Genomic DNA, 19,419 nt, shown 5'->3' on the forward strand with positions numbered 1-19,419 from the left:
ATTAATGAACGGTGAGCCACCACACGGCGGCGGAAGAGGTTTGGATCGAAGAGCTGGCTATCTTGTTTCGTCGAGTCGTGTGATGCCTTTTTTCCTTCTGTGATCACCTTTTTTTGCATGCACCCAGCAATCTGGATGTGTGTGCGTTCTCGCTCAAAGCGAGGTTCTTTTTTTGCAGTTTGTTTTATGTTTGGCTTTTTTGTACAATTACCACACTTTGGAGAGCATCGGTTAGGGCACCCATCAGATACTCATGTCGTTAGTATTAGCCCCTTGTGTGTATACGTCTATCTATCTGTACGTAGTGGTTTAGGTTTCATGTAGCTTCGTTTGTGGTTTGCATACACATGTTTTGGTTTTGTGTTTTGCTGCTACACAACGCTTCATGGACCAGTCCATGATCACATCGTCCCGTACTGTGTGGAAGGTGGTTCTGTTTTTCTGCACCCGTAAGAAGTAGCTAAAACAAAACGCCTCCTTGCACATTTGTATTGGGCTTGACCTTTTTTTTATCTCGAATTTGGCCCTGTAATGTGACTTTCTGTGGCATCCATCCCCGAGGAGAGGGTTTAGTGAACTTCAGAAGAATTATTATTGCCCATCGCAAACGCTCGGGCATGATTGGACATAATTCGGAAGACCCAATGGTGGTCGGCTTTAGTTTTGTGAGGAAACAGTTTGCGGGACAAAGGACACACACACAACACGGTTGCGCACGAACAACTTCCACAGGCAAGTCAAACACATAATTTCACAATGTTTTTTTCCCCCCAGCCTAATCGATGGGGAATTATGTTTGGGTAAGCTTTCTGTTGTTGGTAGTGTTTCCTCTTTGCTTTCGTTTATGCTTGGATTGTTTTTCTAGCTTAATACGCTTGAAGTGAAGTGTGCCAACAAACTCAAATAAAGGTTCTGGCATTAGGATGCGTGATCGTTGGGACCGAAGCAGATGATAAGTGGCCGCAAGTACGCACACTAATTACTTGCTTGAGTCTGGTTATATGTATGCCTGTTATTATCCGTTCATTGGCTTAGGGCGCTGGGAGAATTTGTCCACTGGTGGAATTATTCATATGAAGAGTGACTACAACAGACATTTAGTATCTCCTTTTACCAATAAGTTTCGAAAGAGCAGTGAATGACAATAAAAACAAGCTCTAGATTGATCTACGTTTCTAATTTCCCATACACTGAGACACGCTCGTACTTAGATCATAACTCACTTGAACTGTGAGCTCCCACAGTTGGGGCAGTCTATGAAAGAGAAGGGCGCCCGAGACAACAATAAATAAAAAGAAAACAAGATAAATAAAACAATAAATAAAAGAAAACTAAATACAATCATTGATAAACTTTTCATGTGTTATTATTAATTCCATTATAATAATTATTTTGAATCAAGTCTTCAAACATTCAACGCGTATGAAAATACATATCGCACTCATCATTTAACAGTGAAACACTGTTTTCAAACATGCAAATTGTACTTATAGTCTATTTAGTTTTGCGTAATTTTGTTTGATATGTTTTTTTTATGTATTTCTTTTGTAGCGTCTACCATGCGTATGGTCAAATTACCGTCCGCAGAACGTCTTCACGTGCTCGGATGAGTTACTGTTAGTGAGTGACCCTGAACTACATTAGAGATGGGTGTTTACTAAAAGAGCAATTTGCACAAATTGCTCTTGTTTTCGCTTGAAGTCAGAACTTTAGCTTTTCAATTGGTGAAAACAATATGTTTTTTTTTTTTTTTGATAATTTACAAAAAAATAATGTTTTTTATTTACTTTTGTCTATTTATACGCCTTGCTAGTTGATTCGGGAAAGGGCTAAGCGGGGCTTTTTTCCTTTACAAAATACAAAGTACTGCAACGCTTAAACCAATTTGATAAAGATTCGGAATGTTATGAATAAAAGATCCAATAGGAACGGATAAAGTCCCAAGCAACCATTTCAATTTGCTATTGGAAACCTAGTTCCGATGTCGGACCATCCCTACCCAAACAGAACACCAAAACGCCACTCCGTAGCGAACGAAGAGACGCGCACACCGCGTACCGAGCGTTTGTGTGAGCGCCAGCACTCACATTCCGTCTGTTACCGCCGTACGGTTCGGACGTGGCGAACGCGTGCGTACTGGCCAAGCTCCAAAGTGTATGTACGTTGTTGTTGTTGGTGGTGACAAACGTGGAAGAGCTGAACCCGTCTGCTGTGTCAGCCCGCTACCGTGTGGATCGCAGAACGCAAATCTTGTCAAATTTTGTGAAACAAAACCAACTTAAAAGTGTTCCACACAACGGATCAAAATCGGTGAGCCAAGAGTGGTGTCAGAAGGAGTGTGTGTGTGTGTGTGAGTGTGTAGAAATATGGTGAGCAGAAGTTGCATCGCATACCACGTGGTTTCTTTGCGGCAACTGTTCACCCTTACCGCCGTCGTCAGCATCCGCTACTAAGCGATGCAGAAACCCGGTGCACCGACGGTTCGTTAGTGCCGACCGTACCTCACAAAACCGGAGCAACAGCACCGCCCGGCCAAACCAGCCCCTCGGAAACGTATCCGGCCTTTGCCTGCCGGTCGTGAATTTATCATACGGCGTCCGCGTGTGTGTGTGTGTGTGTGTATGGGTCCATGTATGTGTGTTTGTGGTGTGCATTCGAGAATCATTTGCAAAGTTTGGTTACGGTGAGATTTTCCCTTTTTCTATCATACGCGCGCGCTCGTTGCATCCTTTCAATTTCGCAACATTCTCAAAAGTGCAGCTGAAGCGTGATTCGTCGACAACCGCCGGCAAGTCAACAGTGATTCGAATGCGGCTAACATCTTCGTCCCCCCCATTTTATCCACCCCCAAACGGTACGGGTGCACTTGTCTAGGCGGGTGTGTGTATATATATGTGTGTGGTACGTGTGTAAAGAGCAAGGTGCAACCGAGTTCTGTTGGTTCCCTCGGTTCCCAGGTTTTGATGGGTAATCCTTTGAAGAAACCGCTCAATATGTGTTCAGCAGCATAAGTAAGTGAGTGCGCTGTGTGCATTGTAGCTGTTGGTTGTCAGTCCACCCAACCGGAAGTCGATGAAATGCAGCATCAGTCAGTGTCAACCGCTGCAGTGTGCACCCGTGTGTGGCCCGTGTGCGGGGTGCTGTTTTCCGTCGCCGTGTGCGAATAATCCTGCGCAGGCAAGTGCAAGGCAACTGGATGGCGCGCTCTGCCGTGCGATCATCGTTACCGGTGTCGGTGTAGCCGTGGTGCCTCGTGGCGAGTGTAAATTGGTTTCTCAAATTCGCTATTCAATGTGCCGTACCGTCCCTTCGACGGTCCCCAAACTGGTACGGAAGTACGTGTTTCGCAGCTAGGTGAAAGAAGCAGACGAATAGATTGCTCGCCGTGTGCAGTGTGCAGAAAAGGGCAGCAGCGGCAGCAGCAGTGCATACGATCAATCAAAGCTACCTGCGCAACGGTGTGATTAATAGTGAAAGTGTCCCAAATCTCTCGTAACAAAAAAAAAAAAAAAAAAAAACGGGAGAAATACAAGTAACGCTGTCAAGCAGAGTGCAGCGCGTTGTTGCTATTGTATCGGTTAAGGGGGCGCTCTGATACCTTTCATACAGTGTGACAGTGTTATAGCCAGAGTACGTGAGAAGAGTGTGAAGGTTGTACTTCTTTACCAGACGCCTCCAACCATCGCACAAAAGTTTGATCGCAAGTGTAAGTGGATCCTTCTGGTGTGCAATGTTTCCCATTGCACTATTAATTCTACACACACACACACAAACGCCTTTCACACATAGAATAGCCCGCCCGTTGCCCAGATTGCAGACTTATCGGTGCTGCCGATCGTATCGACGACCTGGCTACCGAGATGGGTTAGTCGTTCGTCGCATAGGCCCGTTTTGTGGATACAGGTTGTTTGTACGGGTCAGTTGCCCAACCGCCCATACGCTCAAGTGACTCGATTAGCACCCAGCTGTCGTTCTGTGCACTGTATGAGTGTGGGTGGCCGGAGGCGTGTGGCAGTGTTGATTAATGCATCTGCCACCCAGAGCTCTTTGCACTACTTCAGGGCTATCTCGGTATGAACGGCACACACGCTGTGTAAGGCTGTGTAAATGCAGTTTTTTGTTATTATTGTTGTTGTGGTTGCTGCCGTGTGTACGATACCATCAATGCAGCAGAAGTGCACTTCTGGTTGTTCAATGTTCAATGTTAGGCGTTGGTACTGGTGCGTTGAGGGTTTCATTATCAAACAAAACAACTAGCAGTTTTACAGCAAGTGGTAATCGATTACCATTCTAGCAAATGTGCAATATTGTTTGTATTTTAGCATCGTTGCTGATTATAATCAGTACAATGATCGTCCTACTAATTGAAGGCTTTAGTAATCAGCTTGTTCATTGGTTAGTATCACCAACTCGGACATTGCGTTCGACCAAGTAAAAGGATGCCGCAAACACTTCGCACTACTTTCTCGAATATGTACATGCTTTTTTCACAACTGGAAGGATCCAAAATCATGATGTCCCCAATTCGATGTCAACATAAGATTTAAAGAGCTTGCGGACCATTCCTGTTGGGTGCTTTTGTGTTCCGTTCTGCAGAAAACCCGGTGAAATACTCAAGACTTTTATTCCAGCCGTCATACTCCATCCACTTCTTGGTGGTAGTAGACTAGCTCTGGTAATTGGTCGGTTTCACGCATTTGGTATCAATGTTCGACTTGACCTTGGTTTGGTTACAGTGATTGGTCCGGTTCAGCTGGTGATACATTTGTTTACAATGTGCTGGTATTTTGCATACGACAAAAGAGTTTTATTTCTGTTGGAAAGCTAAAAAAACAATAATTTGAGGAATATTTTTTAAACTTGGAGGTACTCTTACATTGCCTTTCAATTATTTTTATTATGCAGCAAAACCATGATATTGAAAAAGGTGAATTAATACCAAAACTTTTATCTAACACTGGGGTCTTCAAATTTGATATTTCACGGGCAGCATTGCTTCGCAAATAATGTTGTTGACGGTAATTTTGACGTAATTTGTAGCGACCGTTACATCTCATTTCGAAAATAGAAGACAACAAAATAGACTATTCATTTTAAGCATTACAAAGTCATCGCGGGCTTCATTATAGGATCCTCTGAAGAAGAACCCTGATCCTGAATTCTTGAAAATCTCTGATACAACATAACCGGTTGTTATATCGTAATAATGCAGACCCTTTTATAACGAACATTTTCACATGCATGGCTAATTAACATATTCATGCATTTTTTCTTTCATCTGATAAACTCTCTGTAAGGATGCTGGCATGGGTCAAACAATAAGACAACAAGTATCAGTTGATGTTAGCAAAAAAAAAACCAAAAAAATGCCCTTTCATTGCCTTGCGATAGCTAAACTTCAAACCCTGCAGACCATTTCTTTCGCAGCCGTCTGCGAACCACCCTGTCCAGATACTGATCACGCATGCACATATTCACACACATACACTGACACGCCCAGACAGTTGCTAAGGTTCGCACTCATCCCTTTTTATATTTCGCATTCACTTTTGGCAGATGTGAAACCCTATTTTCTACGCAATTAACTCTGATTATTGCTCCCGATAATAGCCGACAATGATTTTTCTGTCTACACTGCCGGCGGGTTCGGAAGCCCAGCGTCGGACGCTCGGATTGTTTCCATTCCGGTACCTCAAACTCTCCTCCTCACTCCTCCACACGGACCCATCGTATCCAGCTCGGGGTTTTGCTAATACCCGTATAGGCTTAAATCACGCCGTATCCCACTGATCTTATCTTCGGTTGATTGCACCTTACCACCGACGAGAGGAAAAGAAAGATCCGGCTAACCCTGCGATACTAACCCAAAGGGCTTCTCCAAGCCCGTTGTCCCTCTGTTCTATGGCTGTGTTTGTGCGTGCGTGCGCAAAACCATAAGAACTCAATAACCCCTTACAGGGCCGTGGCGAAACACGTAAATAACGCTGCTAAAAACATGCAAAACGATCCCTTTTCGCCTGAAGTGAACCGCTAAAACACTTCATCCAAACCTTCACGGTCCTGCCACGCTCTAAAACAGCTGTGTCAAACTCATTTCATCAGAGGGCCGCAAGTACAGATTTTCAGTGATTCGCGGGCCGCATAGTAGATAATAAAAAATATACCCCAATATTATTATACTGTTTAAAATCATTATTGTTAAACAAATTGACTTTGTATGCTCCTCGCTTCAAATCTGGAATCGTTTCTTATTTAAAAATTTGCGATGTTATATTTCATTGTGCTCTTTTTTATTTAAAAAAAAACGTTTAACGTACTTTTAACGTCACATACAATTTCTTTTGTCCTTATTATTAAAATAGGAAAATCAAAATTTTCATTAGTCGCGTTCTCAAACGGCAGGTCTGTTAGAAAATATCGCTCAACCACACATTTTCACTGAGGTAGGGGAAGTCTAGCAGCCTGTTGCGTATCTTTTTCAAGGAATCCAAGCTATCCATCGCTGGATGAATTACAAAAATATTGTCCTGCAATTTTTTGGCAGATCAAGAGAAAAATTGTAATATAACGTGTTTAAACATTACTTTTCACAAATTTCCAAGTTCCAAGTGGTGGTATATTCATTTCTTATAACAAAAACTCGTATTATACGAAAAATTTTGGTAAATTACGATAATTTTATCTGACGAAGATTCGTGGTGTGTGATCCCACAAAGGTCGGCAAATATTTTTTGGCAGTTGAAGCGTCTTGAATGATTAGCAAATTGAGGAATGGACTTTGTTAGCTAATCTATTAATAAGCTATGTATTGCAGGGCTTCGGCATTCAGATTATTTGAATCCTTAATCTAAATTCCTCTATCTTAAGCGTAATCATTTCATTTTGGTTTTGATTTTTGGGGAGGTTGGAAAGTACATTAGTTCATATTGTAGAATGGGGGTGCGAATAATTTCAACTTGGTTACAATCGCTTTCAATGAGTCATAAACATTAGATATTAAGGCTGGAAAAAGACGAACTGGGATCGTCGCGGTACCGCGAAATTCGCGCCTTGTTTATAACAGTTGTAGAACAATTGAGCTGTCAAATCTTCCGCGCCTCTAATCACGCCTGCTGTTTCGCAGAGATACCTAACTTTGGTATTGCTGAGATTTTCGCGGTAGCGAGAACCGATTATTTTTACTTTTCCTGGTGGATTTGTGTGAAAACTCATGTCGACAAACGAGTTTTGTATTTTATTTTGCATGAACTATGTGAATTAAATAATTTGATTCGCAAGTTGATTAAAAAAATTATCTTAGCACATTCAATCGTCACCAGACCTCGGATGGTTCGATACACGAACCGCGATTATCTCGCCTACCTGTCAGATTTTATAACAGAATTGACAGCTCAAGTCATACGCGATTTTCTCGGTTCGTCTCGGTTCGACGATCTCGGTTCGTCTATTTCCAGCCTAACATTTTTATGGTGGCATGGTTAAGAAAAAAAAAACAGAAGTGGATCCAATCGAACATAAAAAATTTTAACATTCTAAGCTCGCAGCCGTACAGATCTGTTCGGAGCAATTCGGAGTCGACTGAAGCCTTTACTCGGCAGTCAGAGGCATTAAGATCGGCAGGACCGTCAGAAATGGTTCCGACTTAAGACTAGCCGCTCCGTGCGACAACCGAAGACTCCAACGGTTCCTAATGACTCTAGACGGCTCTATAGGCTTTGGACGGCAACGAGCGAAACTGTTAGGTTGACAATCCATCACTAGTTGTTGTAAATTTTCCAAGTGTGTGTATCAAGTTATTTTCATTCCTATTTCGTTTCTAGACAGTTGACACAAATCTGTTTTTCCATATAAAATGTGCAATGGATTCTGCACAAAATTATGCTAATATTCAGAATTTAATCGAAACATAATACGACTGAGGTTGCATTCGATATAATGTTTCTTAAGGGTTTCGGTTGTTCTGTAGGTACGTGAAGAATAAGTTTGTTAGATGTTATGGGTACATTAATGTTAATTTCGAAGAATATAGCAACAAAATGACTGTTCTTCTCTAAAAATTTGAATACACTTCGACAAATAGTAATAACAGATTTTTGATTTGCAGTGCTTTAAGCAATTCTAAAAATATTCATGCGGGCCGCATTCAAAATCGACGGGGGCCGCATGCGGCCCGCGGGCCGCCAGTTTGACACACCTGCTCTAAAACATTCCTCGAGAATTAATTCTTGAGGATACACTTGTATCCATGCCGTCCGCCCCACGGCAGGCCGGATCCACCTAGCCCGATCCGTCCGATTGTCGACCTAACTGGAGCTGGCAGATTTTTTTTGCTGTTGTTGTTGCGTTTGGCTTTGCCGAAAAAAGCCATCACACGCTTGTAGCATTTTATTATTGTTTGCGCTGGTACAACAACGGGTTCGAAAGCTTCGCTTTTCTCTTCGGATTCCGTTTGCTGGCCGGGCTTAATCTCCTTGGCACACGCAGGATGGCTTACGTCGGATTTGGCAGGTTTGAGCTTCGAAAGGAGGCTCGGGAGAAGTACGTGGTGGACGGGGTGTGAGCGGGAAGGAGGTAGCGAAGATTCGGGTGCTACTGTTTGCCCGTGCGTTCATGGGTATGGCCACCACTTGCCAGCCGGAGTGAAAAAGGTTTTGATGAGATTTTAATCAAGAGACAAGGGTCCTGCTGCAGCAACCAGGCGGATACTGTCAGATGCGAACTGTTACCCAGCTGACATGGCTTTATTGCGGGCAGCCCCGAGAGGCAGACGCTATTTCGCAGAACTTATTTAAACTGATTTTTGTTTATGCCGTTGCGGGGGGAGGGGAGCAAACACGTCTTACGCTATTTCTTGCAACACTGAACGGGTAAGCCAGTGGGAAAATTTGACCATTTCCTAGAACCTGTTTCCATTTATTTGGTTTTATTGATGGTAAGTTGCAGTACCGCATGGCTAAATTGGATGAGAAGATTGCCCATGACAAATGAAGGCACCCTTGTTGCAACATAATTTTAATAGAAAACTAGCTGATTTACCCGGTTTCACACGGGATAAAATTGATGTCTCGTTTTAGTTAGAAATAGAAGAATTTGCTATCCAAGGAGTACAAAAAAACAACGATTACAATAATTACTATGATTTTATCTCAAAGCTTCGGTTCTTCTTATCGGTCGTAATAACAGTAGGTAATTAAGATCTGCAATCATCCGCTTGGGTACCACTGAGTTTTTGGTTTACCACGGAGTTTATTGGACCCATATATACCATATATCACATACAGGCACTCCTTGATATATGCTTGTAATGCGGACTGGAGGCAATCGCGTATCTCTAATATTAGCTATAATTTGACCGAAAACATCGAAATTCGACTTACACTAATGTTCGTATCATTCTGCTTGAAGGAGTAGATTTTAGCCATTAAATTAGTTATTTGATCTGATTTCAACTAAAAAATTGAAATTTTGTGCTATTGTAAATGGTTTTAAAATTTGACGTAAAGAGAATTTATTTTGAGTTTGACATTTGATGTGGCAAATTAGTATAAAGGCTGTCAAATTAAGAAAATCTAAAGAAAATCAAATTAAGATAAGCTAAAAAGCTATCGCGATTGCGAGGCTTCGTGCGAGCTTGCAAACTGCTCGAATAGGCTTGCGGGGTTTTAACACCAGTGTAAACTGCACTTAACACCGAGTGTTAAAGCGCTGTATATAACAACAACAACAATACTGCTCGTGGCAGGGGTTTGGAAATTGCTAATAAATTAAGTTTAGTGCAACTTCTGAAAATGTTGTTAGTCTTAAAACCTATTCTCATACCACCATAAGGTGTGTGCAAAGTTTCGTTGAAAATGATCCAGCCGTTTTGGAGGTTGCTCACAACAAACACCGTGACACGAGATTTATATATATATATATATATATATATATATATATATATATATATATATATATATATATATATATATATATATATATATATATATATATATATATATATATATATATATATATATATATATATATATATATATATATATATATATATATATATATATATATATATATATATATATATATAGATAGATAGATAGAGATAGATTATTAGCCGGCATCGCGAATAAATGAACTCTTTTTAACAGTCGTTTGAGGTTTATTTTGGTTTAACCGAGTTCATTTGTTGTTCATTCCTGTTAAAATAAACGACCGTCAAAACAGTTAACGACTACTCAATATCGCATATAGGCAAACACGGGGAAAAAATCGAGCAGTATAATTAAACGACTGTTAATTTGTATCGCATACGCTCTTGACAGTCGTTTGTTTAACCAGTGGTTAAAATTAACTAATGAACTCAATGCGTTCGCGATGCCAAATTCTAGCAATTTTTAGCGTCTCTGGTTAATTTTTAACGACTGTTAATTTTAAACCAATTCTTTCGCGATGCCAGCTATTGTTTCAATTTACACGCTCCCCACCTTTAGAGCGCCTGCTTCCTACGAACATACAGTTTTCCTCCATCGATGAAGCATATAATGTTTTTTCGCAAAAGTAAAGTTAATTACTATAAAATTCATGGAATGAAAAGTAAACACAAAGGTCGTTCAAAAAGCGTATATATAGCATGTAATTAATTGATTTAACACTTTGACCGCCGGCCTGACGTCACAGTTTTTGAGTGAGCACGTAGCGCATGGCAAGAGAGCGATGAGAGCGATAATTTCTCGTGCGACTGTTATCACTCTTCTGTTTCATTACGATAAGCGGTGTAGCACATTTCGTTCTCGTTCTCTCTTTCCTACCTCATTCGTTCTCAAGAGAATCACTGAGCGGCAGATGCAAAGCCGAACGGTGAGCAAAAACGTCATGCGAATTTATATGACACGGCGCTTAAAGTGTTAATGCATCTGCACAGCTTTGTCTAGCTGAGATTCACTGGAAACTCAATTCAAACTTAGTGCAACGATATTCACAACACGATAATTTTGTTTATACAACTGTATGCTATTTCATCTACAGGTGTAATAGCACAATACGCAGCCTGGCAGAACATTTCATTTATTCAGTGTCGTCCCTGTTAGCTTGTTCAATCCTAGGAATCTTGATGCAATAGAATGCCATTGTTTTACGGCCTGATAGTTGTAATGCCATTGCTGTACTCGACACGTTGTATATAGTATAGCATACCATTCCTACTACCCTTTAAAGATATAAGATAATATCAGAATTTATCAAAAACATGTGCACAACTTTTGGATTTAATTATTCCAATACTAAGTACCAAGTTAAACATAAAACAAAACATGTTTTAATAAGTTATCTAGATCCGATATCTAATTATTTCACCCATTCTCAACAGTTCACCGCGCACAAGCAATGCGGTGAACTACTAAAGCCTAAAGCAAATCAAATTGCAAAAGCAGAAGAAAAAAAACATGTTTGTCCATAATTCTTTGTCATCATTTGAGAACTGAGTTGCTGAACACTTTGAGATTTAGCTTTTGCATCTTTTACAAAAAAAACGAATCTTAGCTTGCAAAAAACACATCCATCCAGACAACAATGCACTCGGGACGAGTTCACAAGAAAAAACACACACATTTCCATTCCAACTTGCCACTGAGTTTTCCATCGAACCGATCGAAAATTGAATGAACCATGCTGTTTATAGAATCCATTCTTGCATCTGCTTTGTTCTTCATTTCGTTCACTGAAGCGTGAATACAACACACGAAGCAAGACATTCTAGTTTCCGACGGTCATGAAAGTAGGAAACGTTGTCCACTGGCTTCGTTAGTAGTTGCATAGCCGCACCGGGAAGGCATTGTGAAACCAAAACCTTGGCTCTATTCCTTCCCTTCCGCCCATCATCGTCCATTCGCAACTAGTTCGTTAGCGTTCCTGCACGTTTGGCAAATCGAAAAACCACAGCGATATTGCCAATCAATACGAAACGAAGTGTTGTATTTGCCATTGAGAAGTGATCCACTTTAGTGTTCCTGCTTATTGTGCGACGGGATTCACTCACCGGCATAACCAAGCTAGACGATATTTGATTCTTAAGCATAAAGTATGTATATAGTGGAGTGCGGTTGAAGTGCGTATCAAGTATGCAACAGCTTCAGCCTAATCGAAACCGGGCCAGAGCTACTTCCGAGACCTGATTGATCACGATGACATCTTTGATGGTAGGCTGGGTATACCGGCCCACAAGCTGCTTTGAAATGGACACCCATCACGAACCACTTGACCGTTGTTTGGCTCCGTGTGATGGGAGTAGACGATATTTGCCAATTTGTGAACATTATTTTTTCAACACTATCTCTCTCTCTCTTTTTCGTCCCCGTGTAGGCAGCACACCCATTAGCCTGATCTTTGAACTTTAAACAAACAAATTATTGAAAAAAAGTTACGCTACTCGAGGACGCTATGCAAACAATGTCCAACTAGCGTACACCTTGGGACGGGCTCATATTTCTCGCGCATTATTCAGTCGCTCCTCGGGTTTTTTTTTTTTTTTTTTTTGCTACGATCCGATAGGATTTCTGCTGCGTAGTGTACCTATTTATAGAGTTTACCGTCAATTTTACACTTTACCGCTGAATCATGAGCGCAAAATTATCGTTCCACTGTGCCGTCACTTTTCACTAGCATCGGTGGTGCGATCGACACATTTCGTGGGCACTGGAAAGCCCTGGTCGCCTTACCCAAAGGGGTGGAAGCGAAATGCGCAGTTATTATTGAGTTTATTGCCACTGTCGCTGCGCGTTTTAGGCGATGGCTGGTGATAATGTTTGCGACTGGGTAGTTTGCAGGATACGCAAACAAATGGGTTGCTTCCCGCCAAGAGTGATTGTCTTCTGCGGGCAAGGGTGTAAGGAGGTAGAAATGGCAACTTTGTGAAATGTGTGCGAAGTTTTAGCTGTGGTTTTTTGTATTAAAATAAATTAACTTTTTATTAAGTTGATAAAGTTGTTTGTATATGAATCACGCAGGTGCAGCGTTATGTTAAGTACTTTTTTTTAATTGTATGCAATCTTATTTCATCGTATTTGTAGTATTTTATTCAAAATATGTAGTTTTTGTTATCGGAAATTTAAGATGTATTTATAGCTCCGATGAAACATGCTTCGAGTAGTTCTGCTGTAAAATGCCTTTAAATATTGCAATAACAAAGGCCTGTTGCGGTCTTTCTCACAAAAAGTAGTCCCATTGGGTTTGATAAAGGTGATTGAAGTAGAAACGTACGACATACCAACATGCCCGTCATGAGTTCAAGCCCCGAATAGACCGTGCCCCCATACGTTGGACTAACTCTCCTGCTGTGGTAACAATAAGTCACTGAAAACCAAGATCACTTCACTAGTGGGTACCAGCAGGCCTTGACCGACAGCGGTTGTTGTGCCAAAGAAGAAGAATAAAATAAAATAAAATAAAATTAGAACTTTTCGTAAGTGATTGATATGATAAACATATTTTTAGACGATTTTCATTTAATTGCCATAAAATGTATCATTTGAACTTTTTGTAAGTGATTATGATGATATGATAAACATATTTTCATATGCTTTCATTGCATTGTCATAAAATTTGATGTGATTTGACATGTGGTCAAATCGAGTTGAAAAGCTTGATCACACTACGATAAGTGAGCTACATCAACCAGATATATACATCATATACATTCTTTTTCTACTTGGCGTAACGTCCTACGCGGACATGCCGGCCTATACAGGCTTTCGAGACTTTATCCATTACCACGCAGCCGGATAGTCAATCTTTGCTACGGGGGGATAGTCCATTCTAGGCTTGAACCCATGACGAGCATGTTATTGAGTCGTACGAGTTGACGACTGTACCACGGGACCGCCCCGACATCATATTCATATCTATATTCATTCCGAAAGTTAACCAGCTAGCGCAAGCTCACACAACCTACTTTTGATAAAATATTAAACTATCGTTTGATCAATTACACCCAACAAATAGAATCAATCTAATTACGCCAACCATAAACACAAAACCACGAATGCTGATTGGCGAAATTGCTGGCCTTCAATTACGGTGGTCAAAAACACGCCAGCCGAAACAATGGCACTTTTGCGGACCAACTTTTTAATTATCACTGCAGGATAATCCACAACCGGCAGACACCAGCATCATTTGCCCATTGAAATGTGCTCGGTGCACTGGTTCACTGCCATGTTTAACCGGTGGCCATTTATTCATATTTAACCACAGCTCGAACGTGCAGCTTTCTACCGGGGTGTGGCGTGTTGGTGAGAACGTGTGTCGGATTCGATAGTGGTTGTTGAACAGACACCCTAACCCAATTTGTAACCCCCGCTTTACACGTGTTAATGTCGATCGCTAGGGTTTGTTCTGTTGCACAACAGAGCACCCTCACATACCCCTGGCAGTGTGGTGGTATTTTCCAAACTGAATGAGCGCCTGATTGTGTACGGGGCACATAATGTTCCGTTGCATTTCCGTTGCCTTATTGGCAGTAGTGCATGAAACTGACATTCGATTGGCAGTGGGGGGGCCGTGCGCGGCAAAAGGTTGGAAAAGATTTGTCGCGATGATGTGCCGCCCGCATTGACCCTGAAGCCCACAGACCACAGCTGTGAAATCTAAACGCCACATTATACAACCCATACACACCCATTCCCCAGCTACACCCAGCGCCACCGTACCATGCCACCGTTCACCGGAGGCCGGGTTGAAAGCCACTCAGCGATGCAATCGGCGAACCGGCCTGCCTGTCATCACCTACACCACGAGAGGAGAGGGGGGGGGGCAGAGGTAGGGATGGCCACCATGCTGCTGTGTCAGTGCCGGCCCGCCTGCCACTACCTGCTGCCAGATCGCGCTGGAGATAATCTGCGGTTATGTTACCACTTTGTACTCGCGGAAAGTTTAGATTTCGAGCAGCCGTATAGCCACACACACGATCCTCGTGCAATGCCATTTGCCGGCTCGTTTTACATACATACCGATAGGGTGGTTGGCGCTAGACCGAGTGCAGTGTGAAGAGAGGTGGGGATGGGGAGGGAATAAGCCAGTGTTCGGTAATGTTAACCAGCGGTTTTTCTAACCCAAGTACCGGACAGTGCACCACCACCACTACCAACACTGTGCCACTGGTTTTTGGTAGAACTAAAACGAGCTATCCAGGCTCGTAAACGGCCCAACCCGGTGTTGATCGCCGTGATTGCGTTCCGATGCCGGATTTGGAACAACATGCCGCTGCCGCTGGTGGTTCAAAATGTGACCGAATGCTACCGATTGCTGTTTTGGGCCAATAAATTGAGCCTATCGTGCCTATGCAATCGCAGGAATGGGCACGAAAATGTCGTGTCGATTCGTACTAATTAAATGCTGTGCAGTGTACTAAGTACAGTTGTTAGCGATTGATAGAAATCTAATTATGTGCTGTAAATTACAAGAACTCTCCGGCCCACAAACATTGGCGTGCAGAACAGAGCAGAAAACGTTCTCAAGACTGTGCACGACGAAATTCGGTGTAATTAGATTGTGTAAGCTGTGAGCTGAGGTTCATTAAGCGGTCCGGCACACGTATAAAGGCCCGAGCGATACGATTCCCGTCGTCGTTCTCGCAGCCGAAACTGTAGAATATCCGGTTGTGTGGCACAATAAGTCTGTAAACTGGCAAATGATTCGCGAAAAGAAGTATTTACGCCCAAAAATGAATAACAAGTTTGCTTTGCCTAGTCGAGTAACTGTCACCCTCGATCACATGTTGCATAATTGACATGGTTTTCTATATGTTTTTTTTTATTCAGTAGGGACGGCTTTGCCGTATAGCTTAAGTTTTCTATATGGTTAAAAGATTTTAAAAAAGAATCAAACATTATTTGTGTACGATCTACACACGGTGATCTTATTCCACCAACACACGGTAACTTCATTCCCGTTACTATCACCCTCATCACACTTTTTAAAAAGCTGCACTTTCTCCCTCATAAGAATGGCTCAAATCATGTTTAGCTCCATGCGTCATGTTAGAGAATGGGACAAATAAAATCGCAAGTACATTTGTTTAACGTTCGTCACAGTTTTTTTTTCCGCTAGAATAAAACAAGCAATTAACCCACTGAGGCGATTGGGGGGGGTCAAACGATTAAAACGAAGCACATGAAAGAAGCAACATACGACTTTAAATTATCCTAATTTGGCCCAACATGGGATTAAAATCGATCTAATTACTTATATGGTTTGTATTTTTTTACGAGTTAAAGGCTGATAGCTTAAAAGCCGAGCGGTGGCAGACTATCTGCAAGTACAATTTTATTCCAAAACACACGCAAGGTGTAGACGTGTCCATTTTCAAAATACAAATAAATGTTCAGTATGCATAGTCGATGAACGCCAATTGCTAGTAACGCGAAGCAATGCCACACATGCTACGCAAATATTCCAATCCAATTGGGGTATCTTCATTATCTTCAAGAATTCGACATGCTATTTCGACACATTTTAACAAATGCTGCACACAATATTGCCTCTTTTATTGCACCCATGCATAACAGCGACAAGCGACGACGGCAGCACTGGTTGGCAATTATCAGCCTCACTGCCCGAGTGAAGCATCTGTCGCCCAAACTCATAAACGGTCGTTTCGGTACGGCACGAGGTGTGTTTAACACCGGCAGCAAACTGTTCCACAAAATGAATGCACACCCAGCGCCCGAAACATTCGCTACAACTGGCTGGCACGGGACACGGGACGGGACGGGCAACCCGGGGCATTGCGGCTACAGCCATACCATACACTAGCGGTGCGCATAATGATCGCATATTTCGTAATTCCTTAACCAAACTCTGGCCGAACGGCGGAATATAGCGGTGGTTCCTTCGCACGTCCTTTGCGTGAACGATACGAGCCAGCCGGAACCATCCACATGTGCAATTTCAATTTAAATATTTATTAGACTGTGTGCTGAGTTGGCCCGGGCTTTTGCTGATGTGTAATACGGTCTCTTCCTGGCAGGTCTCTTCCGCTTCCCAGATACACGAGCTGCTGTTAGATTTCATTCCTACTGATGATTGTACGGTTGCACATCCACTTTGCCGGGCGCTTGCTACGATGGATCGGTGGAATTATGGCAGCCACCGCTAAGCTGAGCTGAAGTCTCGGCATTCCCGGCCAGCTCTCTTTCACCCGCTCCCTAGGCGCGCACTAGGATTTCGTGGTTTAAACACACACAAACAAACAAGTCAGCACCATCAGAACGAATTCGCTTACAGTGACGGGTGAACCAGTCAACCATGGACGATGGAGAGTCTTTCGGTTGGTGGTGTGATCATTGGAAAGCGTGGCGGTACATGGTGTCCTGCGCCAGTTACAGTAACAGCTCCTCCTCGCTGCTGTGGGGTCCCGATGTGCTGTGCCGGTTTGATGGTGACGGCGACGACAGTGCTGACAGTGCACGATCGCACCCGCTAGGCGCGCCCGGGAGCGTGGGTGCGGTCGAGCTACGGACAGGAAACAGTACGGGCAGCCTCTACCGGGCCGCCACCCAGTGCTATCAGACGTTCAAGTGTGGCCTGCATTCCATAGTGTCCGGCAGTGATGGTGTTGGTGGTGATCGTCACACCGAGGAAGTGCGGTGGAACGATGCACTGTACGAGTGTGCACCGGAACCGGTTGCGCCGGACGGCTGGCAACAGCTACCGAGCACGAGCTGCCGCACCGCCGCGTCACACAACATCACGCTGATCGCGCGCCAAGTGTTCCAGCCCGTGTCGGAGCTGATCGTGAAGCTGCCGAAGCTGCTGCTGCAGCTGACCGAGGTCAGCTTCGGCAGCTTGGACACGATCGACACCGATCGGCTGATGGTGGACGGTTGTTGGAATGCGTCGCAGGCGCTACTGGACGCGGAACGACCGACGCCCGCGCAACCATCACAGACCGCCCGGACGGTCCCCGGGCCCGTGCAGTCCGTCCGGCTGGTCTGTGGCAATGTGTCGTCCGGGTCGCCGTTGGGCGCGGGATCACTGTTCGAAAGTGACGCGTTCGAGCTGGTAAGCGTATCGCTGCTCGAACCCATCCAGTGCTGGATGAATGTCGAGCTGCGGAATGCACTGGTCAGCCCCGCCTGGCTGAACGGGGCGGAGCACCATTCCGTGGCGGCGCTCGCCGGCTGGAACCAGACGCAGCTGCTCGAGGGGCTGCCGGCGGGAGGCGATACGGCCCAGGGCCGGTACGAGTGGAGCTTCCTGTTCGTCATCCTGTTCATCTTTGCCGGCGGGCTCGGCAACATCCTCGTCTGTCTGGCGGTGGCGCTCGATCGCAAGCTGCAGAACGTGACCAACTACTTTCTGCTCTCGCTCGCGATAGCGGACCTGCTCGTTAGCCTGTTCGTGATGCCGCTCGGTGCCATACCAGGATTTCTAGGTAAGTGCTGGAGTGGGAGCTTTATCGTTTGATCATTTTCTTTTACTCAAGCTCAAGGTGACACTAAGTGTATTGCGAAAACTCATCCCTTAATTTGACTTTTATGTTTCGTTTCTAACATAGTTTTAATTTGTTATGCTTTAATAACAACCACATAAATAAGTTATTACTAAGCGTAAAACAATGAAAGTAGCAGATTTACAAACTGTTTTTACTGTTAAAGACGTATTGAGGTGTGTCTTGTTATTCACTTCAAGTTAAAACATTCAAAACATTCGATGTTGATTATACTCCAGGATCCATTCGAAGTAAATCTAATGTATGCAGAGCATTTTCATTCGAGGGATTGGAACAAAAGCTCATTTTACTCTTTGGTACTATCAACCTACGTAGTTACACCGATAGATGTTCATTCGCTTTTAAGTTCAACAAATAGATGGCCGTAAAACATAATAATGGCTTCAATGGATTAATTTTCTTCCTGTACTTATGTAAAATAACTAACATAATTATTTTATTCTACTACATTTGTAACTGACCTCTCTTCAGTAGATGAACATTCTTTGATCGCCAGTACCGTAGTGAGGGTCGCACTGCGCCATATAGGAAATAATATTGCTATAGAACGTATCAGGACGGGGTCCCACAGCCTTGGAGTGAAGTGATAAACTCCGTGTAATGTTGAAAGCAAATTAGCTCCATTTGGCATGGTTCACTGAACTTTAAACTTTTTTCAAAATTTGCTTTTCGTTCACCAAAATCCTCCCACGCTCACCAGCACGCCCAGCAGTTCCAGCAGAGTATATTATCCATCCAATCGATATAGATCGCCCAAACCGGTTCGTTACGCTCGTGCCCCGAAAGCTGAGGATCATTAGAGCACATCGACCGGTTTTTGGCACGTCTCACTTTTCACACAAAACAAACCCTATTTATTGCTCTTTATTGCTTTCCCTGTTCGGTTTCCGAAGATGGCATCCAGGCAGGCTCGTTTGGTC

The 19,419-nt window shown here is 43.2% G+C and overlaps 1 protein-coding gene across 4 annotated transcripts in view; it reads left to right on the forward strand.

The window, feature by feature from the left end:
* The first annotated feature begins 2,102 nt into the window (after window positions 1–2,102).
* Window positions 2,103–19,419, forward strand: part of LOC121589212 (D(2) dopamine receptor) — a 29,388-nt gene continuing 12,071 nt past the window's right edge. For 3 of the 4 annotated variants that reach the window (XM_041907943.1, XM_041907945.1, XM_041907946.1), the window contains exons 1-2: window positions 2,103–3,706; window positions 17,015–18,421. In XM_041907943.1, coding sequence (XP_041763877.1) covers window positions 17,293–18,421 — 1,129 coding nt within the window. In that variant the 5' untranslated portion in view covers window positions 2,103–3,706; window positions 17,015–17,292. The remainder of the gene's footprint in view (window positions 3,707–17,014; window positions 18,422–19,419) is intronic. The other variant, XM_041907944.1, reaches the window with a different exon arrangement.

This window comes from Anopheles merus, chromosome 2R (assembly GCF_017562075.2).
Source record: "Anopheles merus strain MAF chromosome 2R, AmerM5.1, whole genome shotgun sequence".
In the NCBI taxonomy this organism is placed as follows: domain Eukaryota; kingdom Metazoa; phylum Arthropoda; class Insecta; order Diptera; family Culicidae; genus Anopheles; species Anopheles merus.